The sequence below is a fragment of the Microplitis mediator genome, chromosome 11, assembly GCF_029852145.1.
Source record: "Microplitis mediator isolate UGA2020A chromosome 11, iyMicMedi2.1, whole genome shotgun sequence".
Taxonomy (NCBI): domain Eukaryota; kingdom Metazoa; phylum Arthropoda; class Insecta; order Hymenoptera; family Braconidae; genus Microplitis; species Microplitis mediator.
The window spans coordinates 14,970,706-14,987,315 of record NC_079979.1 but is presented as its reverse complement, the minus strand read 5'-3'; the positions used below and the strand labels follow the sequence as shown (position 1 = coordinate 14,987,315).

The window sequence follows — 16,610 nt, the reverse complement described above, 5'->3', positions numbered from 1 at the left end:
CTGCTTGTTTCTTTTTTTTTTTGTCTCTTGTCTATATACTTACAAATGTGTGTGCGCTTCACAGCTTTCCCGTTTTTTTTTCCCAGCCATTTCCATCCGCACATTTTGCTTTTGTTTTTTCTCTTTGTGCGAGCGTTTTTATTTTTCATTTTTGTTTTTTTCAATCCACCAAGGATTCAAATGAACACGTTGAACAATCGTACAATGAAACGTCTTCTTGATATCTTTTTTTTTATTTTTGATATTTGTTATCCAACGCAACTAACCTGGATTTCTGTGTCCTTTGTTTTTCAGCTGAATAACGCCACGATGGAATTCAAAATCCGTACTCGGAAAATCCCAAAGGACAAGATGCTGATGACCTGGTCTGGACTCGAGCTCAAAGCATCCAGTGGACTCTTTCAGGACAGCAGACTGAGATTGCGGTGTTTTGCGAGCATCAATGGAATTTATACAGCGACTGCTGAATATGAAGTTGCCGAGGACGCGCCGTTGCTTGCTCCTATCACTGGTGATGCATCTCCTCATAGGGGTAGTAAGTAGATAAGAGAAGAGACCATACAATTTTGTTTTATGATTTACTATTATATTTATTTTTATTAATTTATCTTTATCAGCCCAAATACTTTGGTCGTATTCCCGAGTTCCTTAAAACTTTTCCCATTTTTTTTACTTTTTTTTTGTTCCTTTTTTATTCACCTGATTTACTTGAATAAGTTCACGATGCAATTCAGAGGGTTCATGGAACAAACTCTCGTGGCGCGGAAAACTTTCCACGGTTTTTCACCAGAGTAAAACCAGAGTTTTTCAATCGCACTACTCTTGGGTTTTAAAGCTTTTTTTTTAGCCATATATATAGTGATTCATGACCCGCATTTTACATTGCTTGCAGGCTCGGTTTACTTTTGAGTCTTCATAAAACCAAAATCTATACATTCCAGTCTTTGAGCTTTTGTTGAAGAGGAAAATTTAATAGTTTGATGTTTTCATTTCGATATATGGAAAATTTAATTTCGCATTTTATTAATACCGGGAAAAAGGCTAAACACCCACCCCCCTTAAATTTGAAACAAAAAATTTTCCAATTCAAAATTAATTGCATTAAATCTTGCATACACGGAAAGAAAATTATGGGAAGTTTTCCTATGCATTATGGGAATGGTTCCCATAATGGTATGGGAATAGTACCTATACTACTATAGGAATGGTTCCCATATATTATGGGAACCATCCCCATAATAGTATGAGAATAGTTCCCATACCATTATGGGAATGGTTCCCATAATGATATGGGAATGGTTCCCATACCATCATGGGAATGGTTCCCATAATATTATGGAAACCATTCCCATATCATTATGGGAACCATTCCCATAATGGTATGGTAATCATTCCCATACTATTATGGGAATGGTTCCTATATTGGTATAGGAACTATTCCTATAATATTATGGGAACTATTCCCATAATGTTATGGGAACCATCCCTATAATATCATAAAATTTTTTTTTTGCACAATAGTGTAGAAATTTCCCAAAATTTGAATTTTCTTGAATGTTTTGTGCTGACAAAAAATTCTTGTTAAAACTTTTTATGTTTTTTTGCCAAATACGATTTTTTTTTTCAATGTTTGAATTTTTGTTTTTATGTTTAATAATATTTCTGTGTATTGTAGAAGTGATTACCACACTTCTCTAAATTAATTTTTTCATGATAATATGGGAACCATTCCCATAATATTATGGGAATGGTTCCTATAATAGTATGGGAACTATTCCCATAATATTATGGGAATGATTCCCATAATGGTATAGGAACCATTCCAATTGCATTATGGGAATCATTCCCATAATATTATGGGAATAGTTCCCATACTATTATAGGAACCATTCCCATAATATTATGGGAATGGTTTCTATAATTTATGGGAATGGTTCCTATAAATTATAGGAACCATTCCCATAAATTATAGGAATGATTCCCATAATATTATAGAAAGTATTCCTATAAATTATAGGAACCATTCCTATAATTATAGGAACCATTCCTATAGTGTTATGGGTATCATTCCCATAATTATAGGAACTATTCCTATAATTATGGGAAACATTCCTATAATTATAGGAACCGCTCCCATAATTTATGGTCGTAATTCCTATGATGGTATAGGAAAAAATTTCACATAATTATGGGAACCGCTGCTATAATTTTCTTTCCGTGTAGAAATGTTACGACAAGTTTATAGAGTCCCGATACCACGTTCCTTGTCTTCTATATTTCATCATTCGTCATATGCTGTCGTAGCGCAGAAGAAATTATAAGAAACAATCTAGTCTTCTGACTCTTAAAAAGGATACTAATAGCTTTACGTGCTGTTGAGCAAAGCGACCTAGTTTTCTGTCTTTAAAAAAGTATTGTTGCTAAATTTAAGTGATGATTCATCTCTAATACCAATTTTATTAAGTATAATTAAACTATTCCAGTTTGTTTAACCCGTAGGCCTTATTACCCTACTGTAGTAAAATAAGGCCTACTCGTATGGTTTTTGTAAACGTTTAATTTTTTGTTTGTTTGTGGTATAAATTACCACTAGTTCATTATATTTTATGGCTAATGTATTGAAATAAAGATTAATGATACATTTCGATAATTAAATGCAATTTTTTGGATTCTATTCAAAATCTCCCTTAGCTAGGTCATATTACCCGCCAGTACCTTATTGCTTAAAAAAAGTTGCCAATTATTTTTTTTCTTAATTAATTTAATTTCTATAGAAAAAAATTAACTAATTTATATTTGAATTATACATCATATATTTCTAAAATTATAATCATGGTTTTCATAATTAATTGGAACTGTTCCATAACTTTTTTGCCGTGAAATTTTTTTTTTGCATTTTTGGCCTTTACATTAAAAGCAACTCAGGACTGATAAAAAAAATTATCAAAGTTTATTTCTTCAAATTAAATTTTAATAAAACTAAAGCTCATCTTCAAAAGCAATACCTTCACTATTATTAAATCGAGAAAATTAATTATCGATCGCGATATCATAATCTGAAATATTTTTATTAAAATCTAATGTAAAAATTTTTCTTTGATCATTGGAACCGTGGCTTTTTCATTCACTCATTTTTTTTTATTAAAGTCAACCCTTAGAACGTCAGTCCCTTATAAACTGCAACTCATTGAAATAAAAAAAAATAATAATTCAGTCATAAAATAAAATAAATTAATTTCCAATATCATCACAAATACTCATAAAAGTAATTTAAAATCTTAATAATTTTTTAATCCATTTATCTAACGTCCAATTTCATTTTTCCATATTTTCATTTCCGGTTACTACCGCAAAAAAACATGAAAATTATTATTATAGTTTTTTTTTTTTCATTTTTTATTCCCAGACTATTTCCATTGAAAGTGTCTGCTCGAACCGCGTGATTTCGTTATACACGAAAATGGAACGACTTTTATTGTCTTAAGTATAGGTCGTTTTCATTTGATTCTTTTTATCTGAATGTACTCTATCCTCAGTACTTTCTCGTACACGAGAAACAGATATACTTAAATTTTATTTTTTTTATATTTTCAGTATCTTTACTATAATAACATTGAATTTTATTCATCTGAGATGAAGCTTTGGGTAAGGCGCCAAGCTCATCGTCTTGGGTAAAAACTCCTCAAATATTTAATTTCGATTTCGTGATATTCTGCAGGAAATAACTGCAGCTTGTACACCCCTATATATCTATATACTTAACTAGACTAAAAAATACAAGGGTATGAGAAAAAAGACAACGCTGACAGTTTTTCTATCCCCTTACTGTCCATTCAGCTAAATTGTCCTTTCCATTTCCGAAATAAGCACTGGACTCAGCGACGTTGAAAAAGTCTACAATATATATATATACATATATTCATATATATATGGTCAATACATTTACTAACATATACCGTATTCTATACTTTTATTTCTAGTCCAGGATCAAACACCAAGTGCTCTATGCTAGAATTGTTCCGTTTCAATCCCAGAACTGTTTACTTTATGACTCGTAACATTTAGACCACTCAAAGTAAACGAGAATTACTTACAGAAATACCAACTTAAATTTATTTTAGAAAAATAACCTAACATTCAACAGTATAACTAATATATTATATAGATTAAATTTAACAATTTTGATCGTCCAATCATTTTCAGCCGCTATCCGCTGCACCTGTTTGAAACATTAGTCTTCAAAGTTTCCTCTACCCCAAAGTAACCTTGTAGATTACGTTAGTGTGGAGGGTAAGAGAGAAATTCACTGAAACCTTTCAAAAGAAAATATAACATTAAAATTCACCAGTGTCCGATTCTATTTAAATCACTTATTCAGACCGGTTTTAGACCCATGTCCATTTCACTTTTTGATCATATATTCTGTTTGTGTATATTTTTTAAAAACACTGCTTCCCTGTCTGCAAGATTATCTTCTTTGACATGCGTATCATGTTATCGATTATTACTGACATTTTTATGTTTTGAAGTAATATTTATATTTTGTACGCTTACTAGGTAACGTTAGAAAGGCAAAACGGGCTCATGAAAAAAAAATAGGAATTGACCGTAATAGTATATTGCATAGTTAGGATACTAAGATAGTCTTTATGTGACAAGGGCAATGTTTTCAGCACGAGTCGTAGGGTTACATACACGCCCGGAGCCGTATCTGAAATCATTGCGCTTGCCGGATAAAGACTATCTGAGTGTTCTACTATGCACTATATTTTATTCAACAATTGCCTGATTTACGCGACTAATGACAATCTGCGAAGCGAAGTCTGTAGCTGTTTAGCGACACACTGCACCCACAAAATTACAACAAACCATCGGCTTTAAAATTCAGAATTCATATTTAATTGATTTAAAATTTACTCGGATGTTTTAATTATTAATTTCAATATTTATTAACAAAATAAATACCACACAACCACGCGGTATAATCCACTCCCCATATGATGAATTGAAGTAACCATATTTAGTATACTAGCCATTCAACATGGATTTTGACAAAAAACTTCAAGTCGTTCAACGAGTTCTTACGATGTTTAATAGATGGAGCTCAGTTAAAAATCTTGAGACGCGTGGTGAAATGTCATTTCAACACTTACTTTTCACAACGCCGGTGGAAGTCGAGGACATCTATTTTGATTTTACTCAACTTCTTTGCACCGGTCGATAAACAGCCGTTTAGGGTTCGCAACGCAGACGTCATAAAGCGCGCAAATCAGGCCTGCGTTGAATAAAATTATGTCATTGCGTATTTTACAAAATATTTTATTTAAATTTGTGGTGTCCAAAACTGGCCTGTAAGTGGCCAAAAACAGTACCTCGACCCTATTTATGAATGTAAAAGGAATTTTCAAAAATAGTATTTTTATCTGTCCAATTTCGTTAAAGCTCCATCATATAAAACTAACGTCTTATTTTTTTAATGATAAAATAGACAGTACAAAGCACATACATCTATACGTACATAATTTTGGTAAGCAAAGTCAGTACAAATATTGAGAACACCCGATAAATCGATTTCGTAGTAAATAAAAAAGATTTTGAATTTAAAAGTACAAAGTTAGTATTTGTGCATTTGCTTTTTGACTTTATTTACCGTTTACTTTATTCCAGGTGATGTGTTGCTTTTATTTATATACATGCTCCATACATTTATATTTACAAGTATCTATATATAACTCAAGCACCCTCTGATCATTGAAACAGTTTTTTATCAAATGTGCACATGCTTGAATTTACAAGTCTCTTGTCGTCGAAAAATTTCTTGCTTACTCACATTATTGATGCCTTAAAAAAAAAGTAAAAAAAAATCCCCTATTTTTCAGCTTCCCTCCAACACAACACTTCTTCGCTAGGGTTTTTACAAGAGGTGTACAAGTGAAAACAAGTGTTAAAGTATATTAAGCCACTCCAAGTTATTTAAGAATATTTTTCTTACATTCTTTGTCTTCAGATGTTTTTACAGCCGTATTGAAAAACTTTAATGCTCTTTATTTATTATTTTTTCTTGACTTTCCTTTCATCCGATTATTTGTTGAACCTTAAATTCAATGCCGGGTTTCTTAAACTCACAGTCTTGTAATATTTCGAGCTTAATGTCTGCTATTAATTTTTAAATATCCAAGGATTTCTTGAACTTCAAGGGTCTTAAAAATAATTTGAGAATAAAAAATTTTAGGCTCTGCAATAACAGATTAGTCCACTAGCCCACGGTTTTTAAGTTTTATTATTTTTTCATGTCCCCTCAATGCTCGCGGATAAAAAATTAAATAAATGATGTACTCTTACCCTCTGACATAAAAGTTGTATTAATGTCATAACTTATTTTTTATACTACGTAACAGTGGGTTTCATTCTCTACCGAATTATATTTTTAAATACCATGAAAAAATGATTTATCAACCGTTTATATTTTTTATGAACTTTCTTTAATTTGAATTTCGGTTTTAGTACAAAAAAATTTATCGTTGCAATTTTTTAAAACATCTGATTCAATTCCGGATACTATTGAATCAATTTTATTTATTTTTTTTTTACTGTTTACGTTTTTTTCATAAAATAAAATTAAGGAAATAATAAAAAATGGTAATTTCATTTACTAAATATTACATAGGGGCTAAGGAAAAAGGGGGTACCCCCGAAATTTTATAAAAAAAAATTTTATATTTTAAATGGTTTTTAAACATTTCAAAATCCATGAGTCATTCCAAATAACTGAGCGTTATTTTGAACTTTTTTGTTAAACTTTTTCAAAAATCAATTGTCTGTTGAAAAATATTAATGACTTTTGTCTTATGATAGACTATTAAAAATTTATTTTTCTTCTTTTGTATCTAATAATCATGTAAAATATAATTTTTCTTCACACAAATTACTTACCCGAGTCAAAATATTAGACGTAAATTGAACGTTTTCAACGTTTTAAACGTAAATTGGGCATTTAAAACTCAATTGGACAGCTTTTAACTTATTCAAAACGTAGATTGGAGTATCATAAATCGAAAACGTAACTAAAACCTATTTAGACTTACAATAAGAAAACATAAGCATTCCGAAAAATTTTTTTTATCGATTTTGTACTCTTGGATTATAATCACCTCAATTCCCTAAAATTTCCTCGTCTGTCTTTCTGGCTCTTAAATAAAAAATTCGTATTTTGAAAAAAAAATTTTTTCAGTTTCATATTTCTATCTTTAATACTATTTTATCTTTTCATATATTATTATATCAAGGTTATGAAAATTGTGATTACAAATATTGAAATAAATTAATTAATGTTATCATTAAACTAAAATCATAACTCATGAAATTACCAATTTTTTACAAACCAAAATACAAAAAAATCGTTCAATTTACTTTCAAAACGTTAAGTATGTTCAATTTACATTCAAAACGTTAAGAACCCCGATGAAAAAAGATTTTATACAATTGTATAAAATTATATACGAAAAATGGCCCGATCCAATTGTATACAACTGTATAGAAATTGTATACAATTCTATTCAAATTGTATACAAGTCTATATAATTATAAACAATTTTATACAAATTATATACAATTGGATCGGGCTATTTTTTCTATCCAATTATATATAGTTTATATATAATTATATATAGTCCATATATAATTGGTATATAATTCTATACAATTGTATAAATTCTTTTTTCATCGGGACGTTCAACTTACGTCTAATATTTCGATTCGGGTACAAAAAAATTTAACAATCAAATTCGATTAAAATCCAGAAATTATTTTTTTTACCTTTTTTAGGGGGTACCCTATTTTGCCCGCAAAAATGAAAAATTTGTTTTTTCAACGGTAACTGAAAATTTTTTCTATTTACTTCGAATATTTTAAAAAAAAAAAAAAAAAAGATTTAGTGTATTTGAGTCCTCGTAAATTTGGTATTTCTCTAAGTACCCCGTTTTGCCCCTCCCTCCCCTATGTTTTATTTTTTCGATCGAAAATTTAATTAAGTAATAAAATACACACATATATAAATACTTATTATTCTATTTATTTAATCATTTTAAAAAAGGCAGCAATGAAAGAAACTTTTTTGGCCGGAAATTTAAATTATACATTGCAAGTTGAAGATAAGAGTAATTTAAAATAAAAAATAAATTGTTTTTAAATACTTTTAATCACTTTATGAGTCAAGGGCACAATTTTTAATGAATTTCGTAGCTTTGTCTTTCTATTAAAAATATTCGCTTGTTATTAAACCCTTTCACAAATTACTCAACTTTTATAATGACGTATCAAGATTTAAAAAAATCGCATAAAGCTTGAAGTTGTTTGTGATAATTCCATTGGGACAAAACTCAAAATAATTTCATTCTTGTACAATTCATTTAAAGCTTACAGAAAATAAAGTGCAATATGTTAGTGCTCTCCAGTCTTAGTGAGTAGATTTCCCTTTAATAAATCCTTTTGAAAATTTGAAGGTCCAATTTTCCAAAATATGTTTAGCTACACCGTAGAAATCGAGCGTTAATTCGAAGTGATTACGGATTTTATTTAAATCCAGCGGAGTGATTTTGGAGTCTAGATTTTATTTAAATCCGCATTCACTCCGATTCGAAGTTTTAATATTAAAATAAACTTCCCTTCGGAGTAAATTTCACTCTGAGGGGATTAAATAAATAAACAGTCATCCACTCCAGAGTTAATCCGCATTCACTCCGAAAATTTTTTCCATCTCCTTTAGATCTCAATAAAATCTGCGTTAATTTTCTCGCCCAACATTCGTGTCATCATTAAATTAAAAAATAAAATTTCTTTATCCAAAAAGTTTCAGACACAAAAAATAATTTTCAAGATTATTTTCGATATACATACAAATTTATTCATACCGTTCCAATATATAACTGACAGTAACTCATTTAATTACCCGACTTTCGTTTCAAGCCTCATGTAAATGAACACACTTTATAAAACTTTATCCATTTTATAAGTTATCATCATTGATTTATCATGGGTTCTGGTTTGACTGGTGATTCGATATATTGACTCGTGACCAAGAATCCGAGGGTGAAAGCCGTAGCGCAGTGGTCGTCTTCAGTATCTTACTAATGGAATATTCGCTCCCAGCTTTCACCACCCCCTTTATGCCCCCACGCCCCCATATTCCATTGGTTTAAAGTGGTTGCATACCAAGAACACGCCGGATTCCGTTGGTTAATAGTGATGAAATTTCAAGAGATAATGCACATACATATCAATCTATTTCTGCATTAACTCCAGTTATAATTCTCTTATACATCAACACCAACATCTTGATTTTTGGTCTGTCTGTCTGTCAGTCAGTCAGTCTTTATATGGTTTTTAACATTTAAATGGAATAAATAATATGAAAACTATTTATTTATTAAATTAATTTAAATGGTTGATGTCTGGTTGTGTTTAAATAATTTCAAATTCAATTTGAAGCGTATGCGCTATACATAACTCGTACATTCGTCAGTTCTAACAGAGTATCAACTATAGTTTTCCTCACTTTTGACAAAACTCTGTTCCTCAAATATGAGGTTTTCATTACCTGCATAAACTTCTGTAATGGCAAATACAACATTACTCTGAGAGTTTTGCGTACCTAGTGAAGTAGACAAAGACTAAGAAAGTGATAGAAGGAAAGAGAGAGAGAGAGTGAGAGAGTTGTAGTATAGTTAGTAACTGTAGATCTCTCTTATTTGTAATTTACTCAAAAGTCGCTACTATCCAACATTCAACTCTATAACCTTTCAGTCATTATTTTAACGCTCTGAATTAATTCAATCCATTTGAATTAGACACAACTGTGTGTTTTATTTTATTCATTAATTCTTTGTACCTTGAAATTTTTGATGAATTTTTGCACACCTCAAGCGCGAAAGCGCCGGTGTGCTTTATGATCGCTCTAAATTTTTTGAGTCATTTACTCGTATTAAATTTTCTCTATCCTCTTTTGATTACAATAAAATGGATCAATTTGTATACTAACACGAAGACAATTTATTAAAGAATAATTTCGACCTTATCTTAAGTCGATTGATTATTCCATTAATTAAATATAAATTATTTTAATCCCAGTGACACGAGTTGTCAATTGTCCTGTATGAAACTTAGTAAACCAAATAACTCTCAGTAGACACAATTAATCGGCCTAACCTGTTTTTTATTATCTTTGTATTTTTGATCACAAGAACCCTATTGAAAATCACTATCTAAATACGTCTAGTTTAATTGCAATTAAATAAAATAAAAGAACTGATTTTTCACGAAAAATTTAGCTGCCATTTTTATTTTTACTATTGTTGTTATTACAAAAGTAAATTTTTTTTTTCTTTTTTTCTCCCTATCAACTACTGGCAGCAGCACTAGCGTAAAACAGTAGGATTGAAAAAAAAAGAGCGACATCTACAACAAAAATGCGGGATACTTAGAAAAAATTTTAATAAAAAAAAAAAAATTAAACTGGAATTAAGAAATAAAAAAATCAAATTAATAATCTAAAAGTTGAATAAAAATTCATAATAAAAAAAAAAATAAAAGTAATGATTAAAAATAAAATGAGCGATTGAGGTGTGCAATTTTGGATTTTCCAACATTTTTTATTCTATAAATATTTAATGCCCGAAATAAATTATCATTTTTTGTCATATTTAAATTATGTGAGAGAGAGCTGGGTAAAATGGGCCAATAAGGACATTATTTATTTTTTAAAAGTTGAAGTATCAAATTGCTGTGAAAAAATTTTTTTAGCAAAATGAGAAATCCTCGGATCAAAAAAAAAATATGTTCATATTTTTAAAGAAATTAAAAAAGTTATGATGATTTGAAACCCGGGTCAAAAATAAAACTTGATTTAGACTTGGTCGTCTTGAATCATGACCAAGTAAGCCAGTTGTCGAAGCCTAGACGAATTCAGGCAAATTATTAAATAATTCACGCAAAAGCTTAAATAAATAAAATAATAACTATTTATATATGTGTATATTTTATTATTTAATTAAATTTTAAACCGATAAAATGAACCATAATATTTAGTAAATGAAATTACCATTTTTTATTATTTCCTTAATTTAATTTTATTAAAAAAAAGTAAACAGTAAAATAAAAATAAAATTGGATTTAATTGTTATGGCGACGCCAAGGATCTGTCGCGCTTGTCATGTCCTTGTTGGCACGATTCCAAATACTTGAGAGTGACGTCGACATCGTAGTAAAGCGCTCATAAGATACAAATCGAAGAGGAAAATTGAAATGATGACATTGCTTCCAAAATTGTTATTTTATCCTAGACACTCCAGTAATGGAAATCAGGCTTTTATTTTTTAAAGACAATTTGTCTTGCCCTCTTACTCAAGACAGTACAATTAGCGAAAACAAGAAAATTTTTGTTTCCATACATTTACAATTCACTTTATATATAGTTTTTAAACATAAATTCCAACCTTGTATTATATATATTAGGGTGTGTTATTTTAGGGTAACTTTTTTTTCAACGCACCCACAGCTTTTATAGTTGCAAAAAGGTACAATAAGATGCCTGTCAAAATTAGAGGCAATTAAGAAAATAGTGTTCTGATCGATTTCAAGAGCTTGACATTAAAATAGAAATAACTAAAAATTTATGCGAAATTTGAAAAAACTTTATCAGAGATAATTTGTAGAGAATGAAATTGTCTACAAAAAATATTTCATTATATTTTGTCATAAGTCTGATAGTTTCGCCGAAAAAGTAAAAAGATCTCGAAATTTACTATTAATTTGACTTCAAGCTTCAATAACTTTTGAACATATGAATTTATCAAAAAATGATAAGAGACTTTTTTTGTAGAGCATTCAATTCCCTACACAATTAAATCCCGAACTTACCTGTACAATGAGCCATTGCTGAAGTATAAAATTCCAAACTTAAAATTTTTTTTCCCATCCCTGTTTAAAAAATCTCATAGAATCCAATAGATTCTCATAAATTCCCATTGAGATTTTATAAGAATGAATGAGTTCTATGAGAAGTGCTATAGTTAAGTTAAGGGCCTTATACATAGCTATAAGAATCTATCGGATTTTTTAAGCAGGGATGTTATTTAAATGGGAAAAGAAAACTGCAATGAGAAACCTGTTAGTATTAATATCGCGTGCCAAATGCCATTCTTTTTAGTATCGCTCGAAACGTAAAGATCTGCAGAAAAAAATTTTTGACGTACTAACGCCAAAAGGACGTATCTTAAGATATACGCCCTTTTGGCTTGGAAAAATTTTTTTTTTCATTTTTAGGCTTAGAACATGTTTACAAAACGATTGGCACCAAAAAAAAAAATTATACGCCCTTTTTGCTTTGAAGAACCAAAAGGGCGTATAACTTTTGTACGCCCTTTTGGCATTTGGGACGCGATGTTAAGGACTCTAATTTTACCTTCCTGCAACTATAGAAGCTGTTAGTGCGTTGAAAAAAAAAAAAGGCCCTAAAACAACACTCTAATGTATATATATATATTTTACTAAAATAAAATGAAAAAATAAATAAATAGATCCATCATTTAAACGCGCTCTAACAATTGTCATATGGAGCAGAGCCAAAAAAATTGATCTCCATTAATAAATTTTTTTTTTTTTTTTGTTAAATTTTTTTTTAAACCGTTGTAACGAGGATTAGTACTAGAACATTTCAATCTGACAGACGAATTGACGAAGTAGTAACAATACAAATGAATCACGTCATGAAAAATCCTTGATAGTAAATTTTACTAATCCAGAAAGATAAAATAAATATATATGTATACATATGTGGATGCGGGTGTAGTTGAATGACGAGAGACGTTAAATTTACGAATTTTTATCAATCGAGAATACGAAAAAAAAAAAAAATAATAAACGACAACGAGTATCAGAGAGTAATGGAAGCTGTTGGTGATTAATCTTTTTATCGGGTAATAAACTTTCTAAGCAAATTTATCGCAGTACAATTTTTTTTTAATTTTTTACTGCAGAAACGGAGCCGTCACAAAAGTTTAATAAAACTAATAACTAATTGAAATAATTAATAAGACAATTTGAATTTTTCTCGTAATAATTTTCTTTGTCATTTAAAAATATTAATAATTCTTTTTAAAACTCTAAATTGTAAATTACGTAGTACAGTCACTTTAATCCTGAAATTCACTTACACAATCAACATAATTTACATCTACATTACCTCTGTCTTTAAAACAAAAGTAGAGAAGAGAGAAAAAAATAAAAAAAACTTCACCTCAACGCTAATGCGATTTTTCTTCGCTCAAGTGAGTCTTTTACTCAGCAACCAAAAGAAGCTTTACTCAAAAAAGCTTTTTAAAAAAAAAGAAATAAAAAAAAAACTAAATAAAATAGTAAGACAACAGTGGCCTGTTATTTTGCGCGAAATAATTTTTATGAAAAGAAGTAATTACTTTATTTTGATCTCTATATTTTTGGTTAAAAATTTTTTTCATTTCTATTAATAGTTTTTATTTCACTATTTTTTTCATGAATTAGTTTATTAATTATTATGAAAAAATGAGAATCTGGGACAACATGGGACATCATTACTAATTTTTTTTAACTCCAATTAATCATTCTTATCTATATTATTAAGAGAATAAGAAAAATTTCGTTCCTATCATACTTCAATGATAGAATTAGTTAAAGGTCTCGACATGAATGTGTGCCTTTTCATGGTTCCAACTCTTTTTCTACTGCCAATTATCGAGATAAATTAATTTTCACCATACCTGCGCAGAAAGTTTAAATTTATGGGAAGAAAATCGATAAAAATTAGCACCTGTGCCATTTTTCGCAGAAACAGAGGCAAAAATTTAATCTTTCAGGTATAAATGTGGTGAAAAATAAGATACGCACGATAGAAGTAGGACGTGAGTGTAGTTGCATATTACACTCACGGATTGAAATGTCCTGATTTTCTCTCTTGGCGTGTAATATACTATTTACTAGACTGGGCCAAAAAAAACAACAATTTTTTTTTTTTTAACGATACTGTGAAAATATTAATCATGATGGCCCAAAAAAATTATCGTGCAAGTTTGAACCCTCAATATTAATATTAAGAGGTGTATCATCGAAATTTTTGTTTTTTCTTTTAATGAGCAGGTTTTTGTCTCATAACTCTCAAACAATCGAGATAAACGAAATTGATTTAAATACATTTCTTGTAGAAAATTGAATGCTCTACAAAAAATGCCTGATTGAAATTTTTTGTCAGATGGACCGTTTCCTTATAATCATGCCATGAACATGGGTATGATTTTACAATTTGATTGTTCAACTTTGAAATTTTGTAATTAATGCAAAAATCAGTTTCCGAAAAAAAGCCGATGAATATTCTCGCAGGAAATTGAATGCTCTACAAAAAATGTCTCTTAACAATTTTTGCTAAATTCACCCCTTTAAAAGTTACACTGATAGAAGTATTTGGGCCAAATAAGATTTATTAATAGTTAATAAATGATTTATTAATAGTTAATAAATGCCATCATCCTCATTTTTGAGAGAGAATAAGAAAAATTTTCTCCATTGCATATCTTTGTAATAATAAAAATCTAATCTGATAACAATGAAAGGATCTTGACTTAAGTATGTGCCTTTTCATAGTTTCGGATGTTTTATGCAATCGTTCAATGCCTCAAGTTTTATAAATAATTATTACTAAACACGAACAGCCACTTGGTGACTGCAAATTGCTCGTTATTATTACTATTATTATTATTATTTTTCAATTTATTTTTTTTTAATTCTTTACAACAAATCCAATCGCATGGACAATCGAGTAGCAAATCCCAAGTCCTGTGTTGGCTCAATAAAATAAAAATAAAATAAAAGCGAAATAACTGAAAACAATTTAGTTTCTCAAAGCTTTTGTCTCTTGTAAAACGGTTTCTTGGTCTGTTTGACAGAGAATGGATGCGAAACTACATTGTCCGGGACACTCGAGGACCGATGGATGAGGATACTCTGTCTGGTAGCCAGTGCAATGCTATTGTCCAAGCTCAATAGGTAGCTTTATTCATCAACGGACATCATCGATATACGATTAACATCGTCCATGTAAAACCTAGTAGTCTAGGGCTTCCAGTTATTATATATATTTATTGTATGTTAAAACATTAACTATTTATGACGTAGATAGACGACGAATCATTTTTATCCGAGAGTATAAATAATAACAAATAATATTAATAATAATAATAATAATAAAAAATACTAAAGTAATAAAATAATTAATTAAGGTCGTTCGAGTTAAGTAACGTAAATTTAAATTTAAGCTGATTCAAACACTTGTATTTAAAAAAAAAAACTATTGAATATTACTTTTAAAAAAATATATGTTATCTTTTGATGTAAATTGTTATTTAAAAAAAAAATTATAATAATGAGTAATTATATAAAATAAGTGAATTAAAACATTAAAACTCGAGCCAGAATAAATACAATTGTCGTTTTAAATTAAATTATAATTTTATTCATAATGTAAATAATTATTCCTTCCATTAATTAAATGTATAATAAATATATCGGATTAAAAACAATATTTTATTATATTTATTCACTTTTTTTTCTTTTTATCACCAATTTACTAAATTATGTATAAGAATTAAATGAATTTTTTACCCTCAGTGACTATCATTAAAAAAAAAAATTCCTATCTCCCGAATTTCTTGAAATTTTTTTGCGAATTTTAAGCTGTGATTCTACTGCTGAAGAAATATTTAATTATTTTACTACCTTGGATTTAAGGGTGGGGGTTAAGGGCTAAAAATCAGATTTTTTTTTGGTTTTCTTATAACTACACATTTTAAGAATAGTCTCCAAATTTGAAGTCGATCAGAGCAAAACTCTCGAAGTTATTAACTAGTTGGTCTTCTTTAAAACTGTAGCTTCGATAACTGCGGGCGGTCGGAAAGGGAGTGCAGGTATACAGTTTATTCACTTGGTGATCGTTCTAACCTCTATTGTTCTGTTTTAAAAAATTTCCGTGTAAGTTGAAAAAAAATTTTTTTTTTTAATTTTTAGCATTTAAAACTTTAAACGTATTTTCCTCGATACTACTTTTTCAAAGTTCGTGAGCACTGCTTTTTAAAAACTACATAACCGATTTATTTCAAACTTAGCAACACTTTCTACGTATAAAATAGCTCCCCCCAACGTTGAGTTTTAGAATTTTTTTTTACATCAAGGGGGTTTTCCACCTCCAAAATGAGGCAAAATTTCGTAAAAAATAGCAGTTTTTACTTTAAATGACCACAAAAAATGAAAAAGTGAAAAAAAAAATTATCAGATAACGTTGGGGGAAGGATTTAATAATGCTTTAATTAAATTTTAGTGGTTTTTTATTTTAAATAATTTCCAACTGAGATACAGTGCTCACCGCAAATCGTCTATTTTAAAAGACGTTCTGAAAAAGCTCCGTCACCGGCTTGTTTGCGGATACTTTTACATAAAAAAAATGACTTAATGTTGTTGAAACTATACTTAATGATGTTCAAAAGGATGCAATTAATTAGCTCAATCCATACACCTAAAAAAAATTCGTAAAA

General features: G+C 29.2%; 1 protein-coding gene across 3 annotated transcripts in view; it reads left to right on the top strand.

The window, feature by feature from the left end:
• Positions 1–15,492, top strand: part of LOC130677794 (uncharacterized) — a 211,547-nt gene extending 196,055 nt beyond the window's left edge. Inside the window, exons 5-6 of one of the 3 annotated variants that reach the window (XM_057484660.1) lie at positions 295–511; positions 14,970–15,492. In XM_057484660.1, coding sequence (XP_057340643.1) covers positions 295–511; positions 14,970–15,073 — 321 coding nt within the window. In that variant the 3' untranslated portion in view covers positions 15,074–15,492. Of the gene's footprint in view, positions 1–294; positions 536–14,969 lie in introns of all 3 variants that reach the window. The other 2 variants (XM_057484659.1, XM_057484661.1) reach the window with 2 other exon arrangements.
• The last annotated feature ends 1,118 nt before the right edge of the window (positions 15,493–16,610 follow it).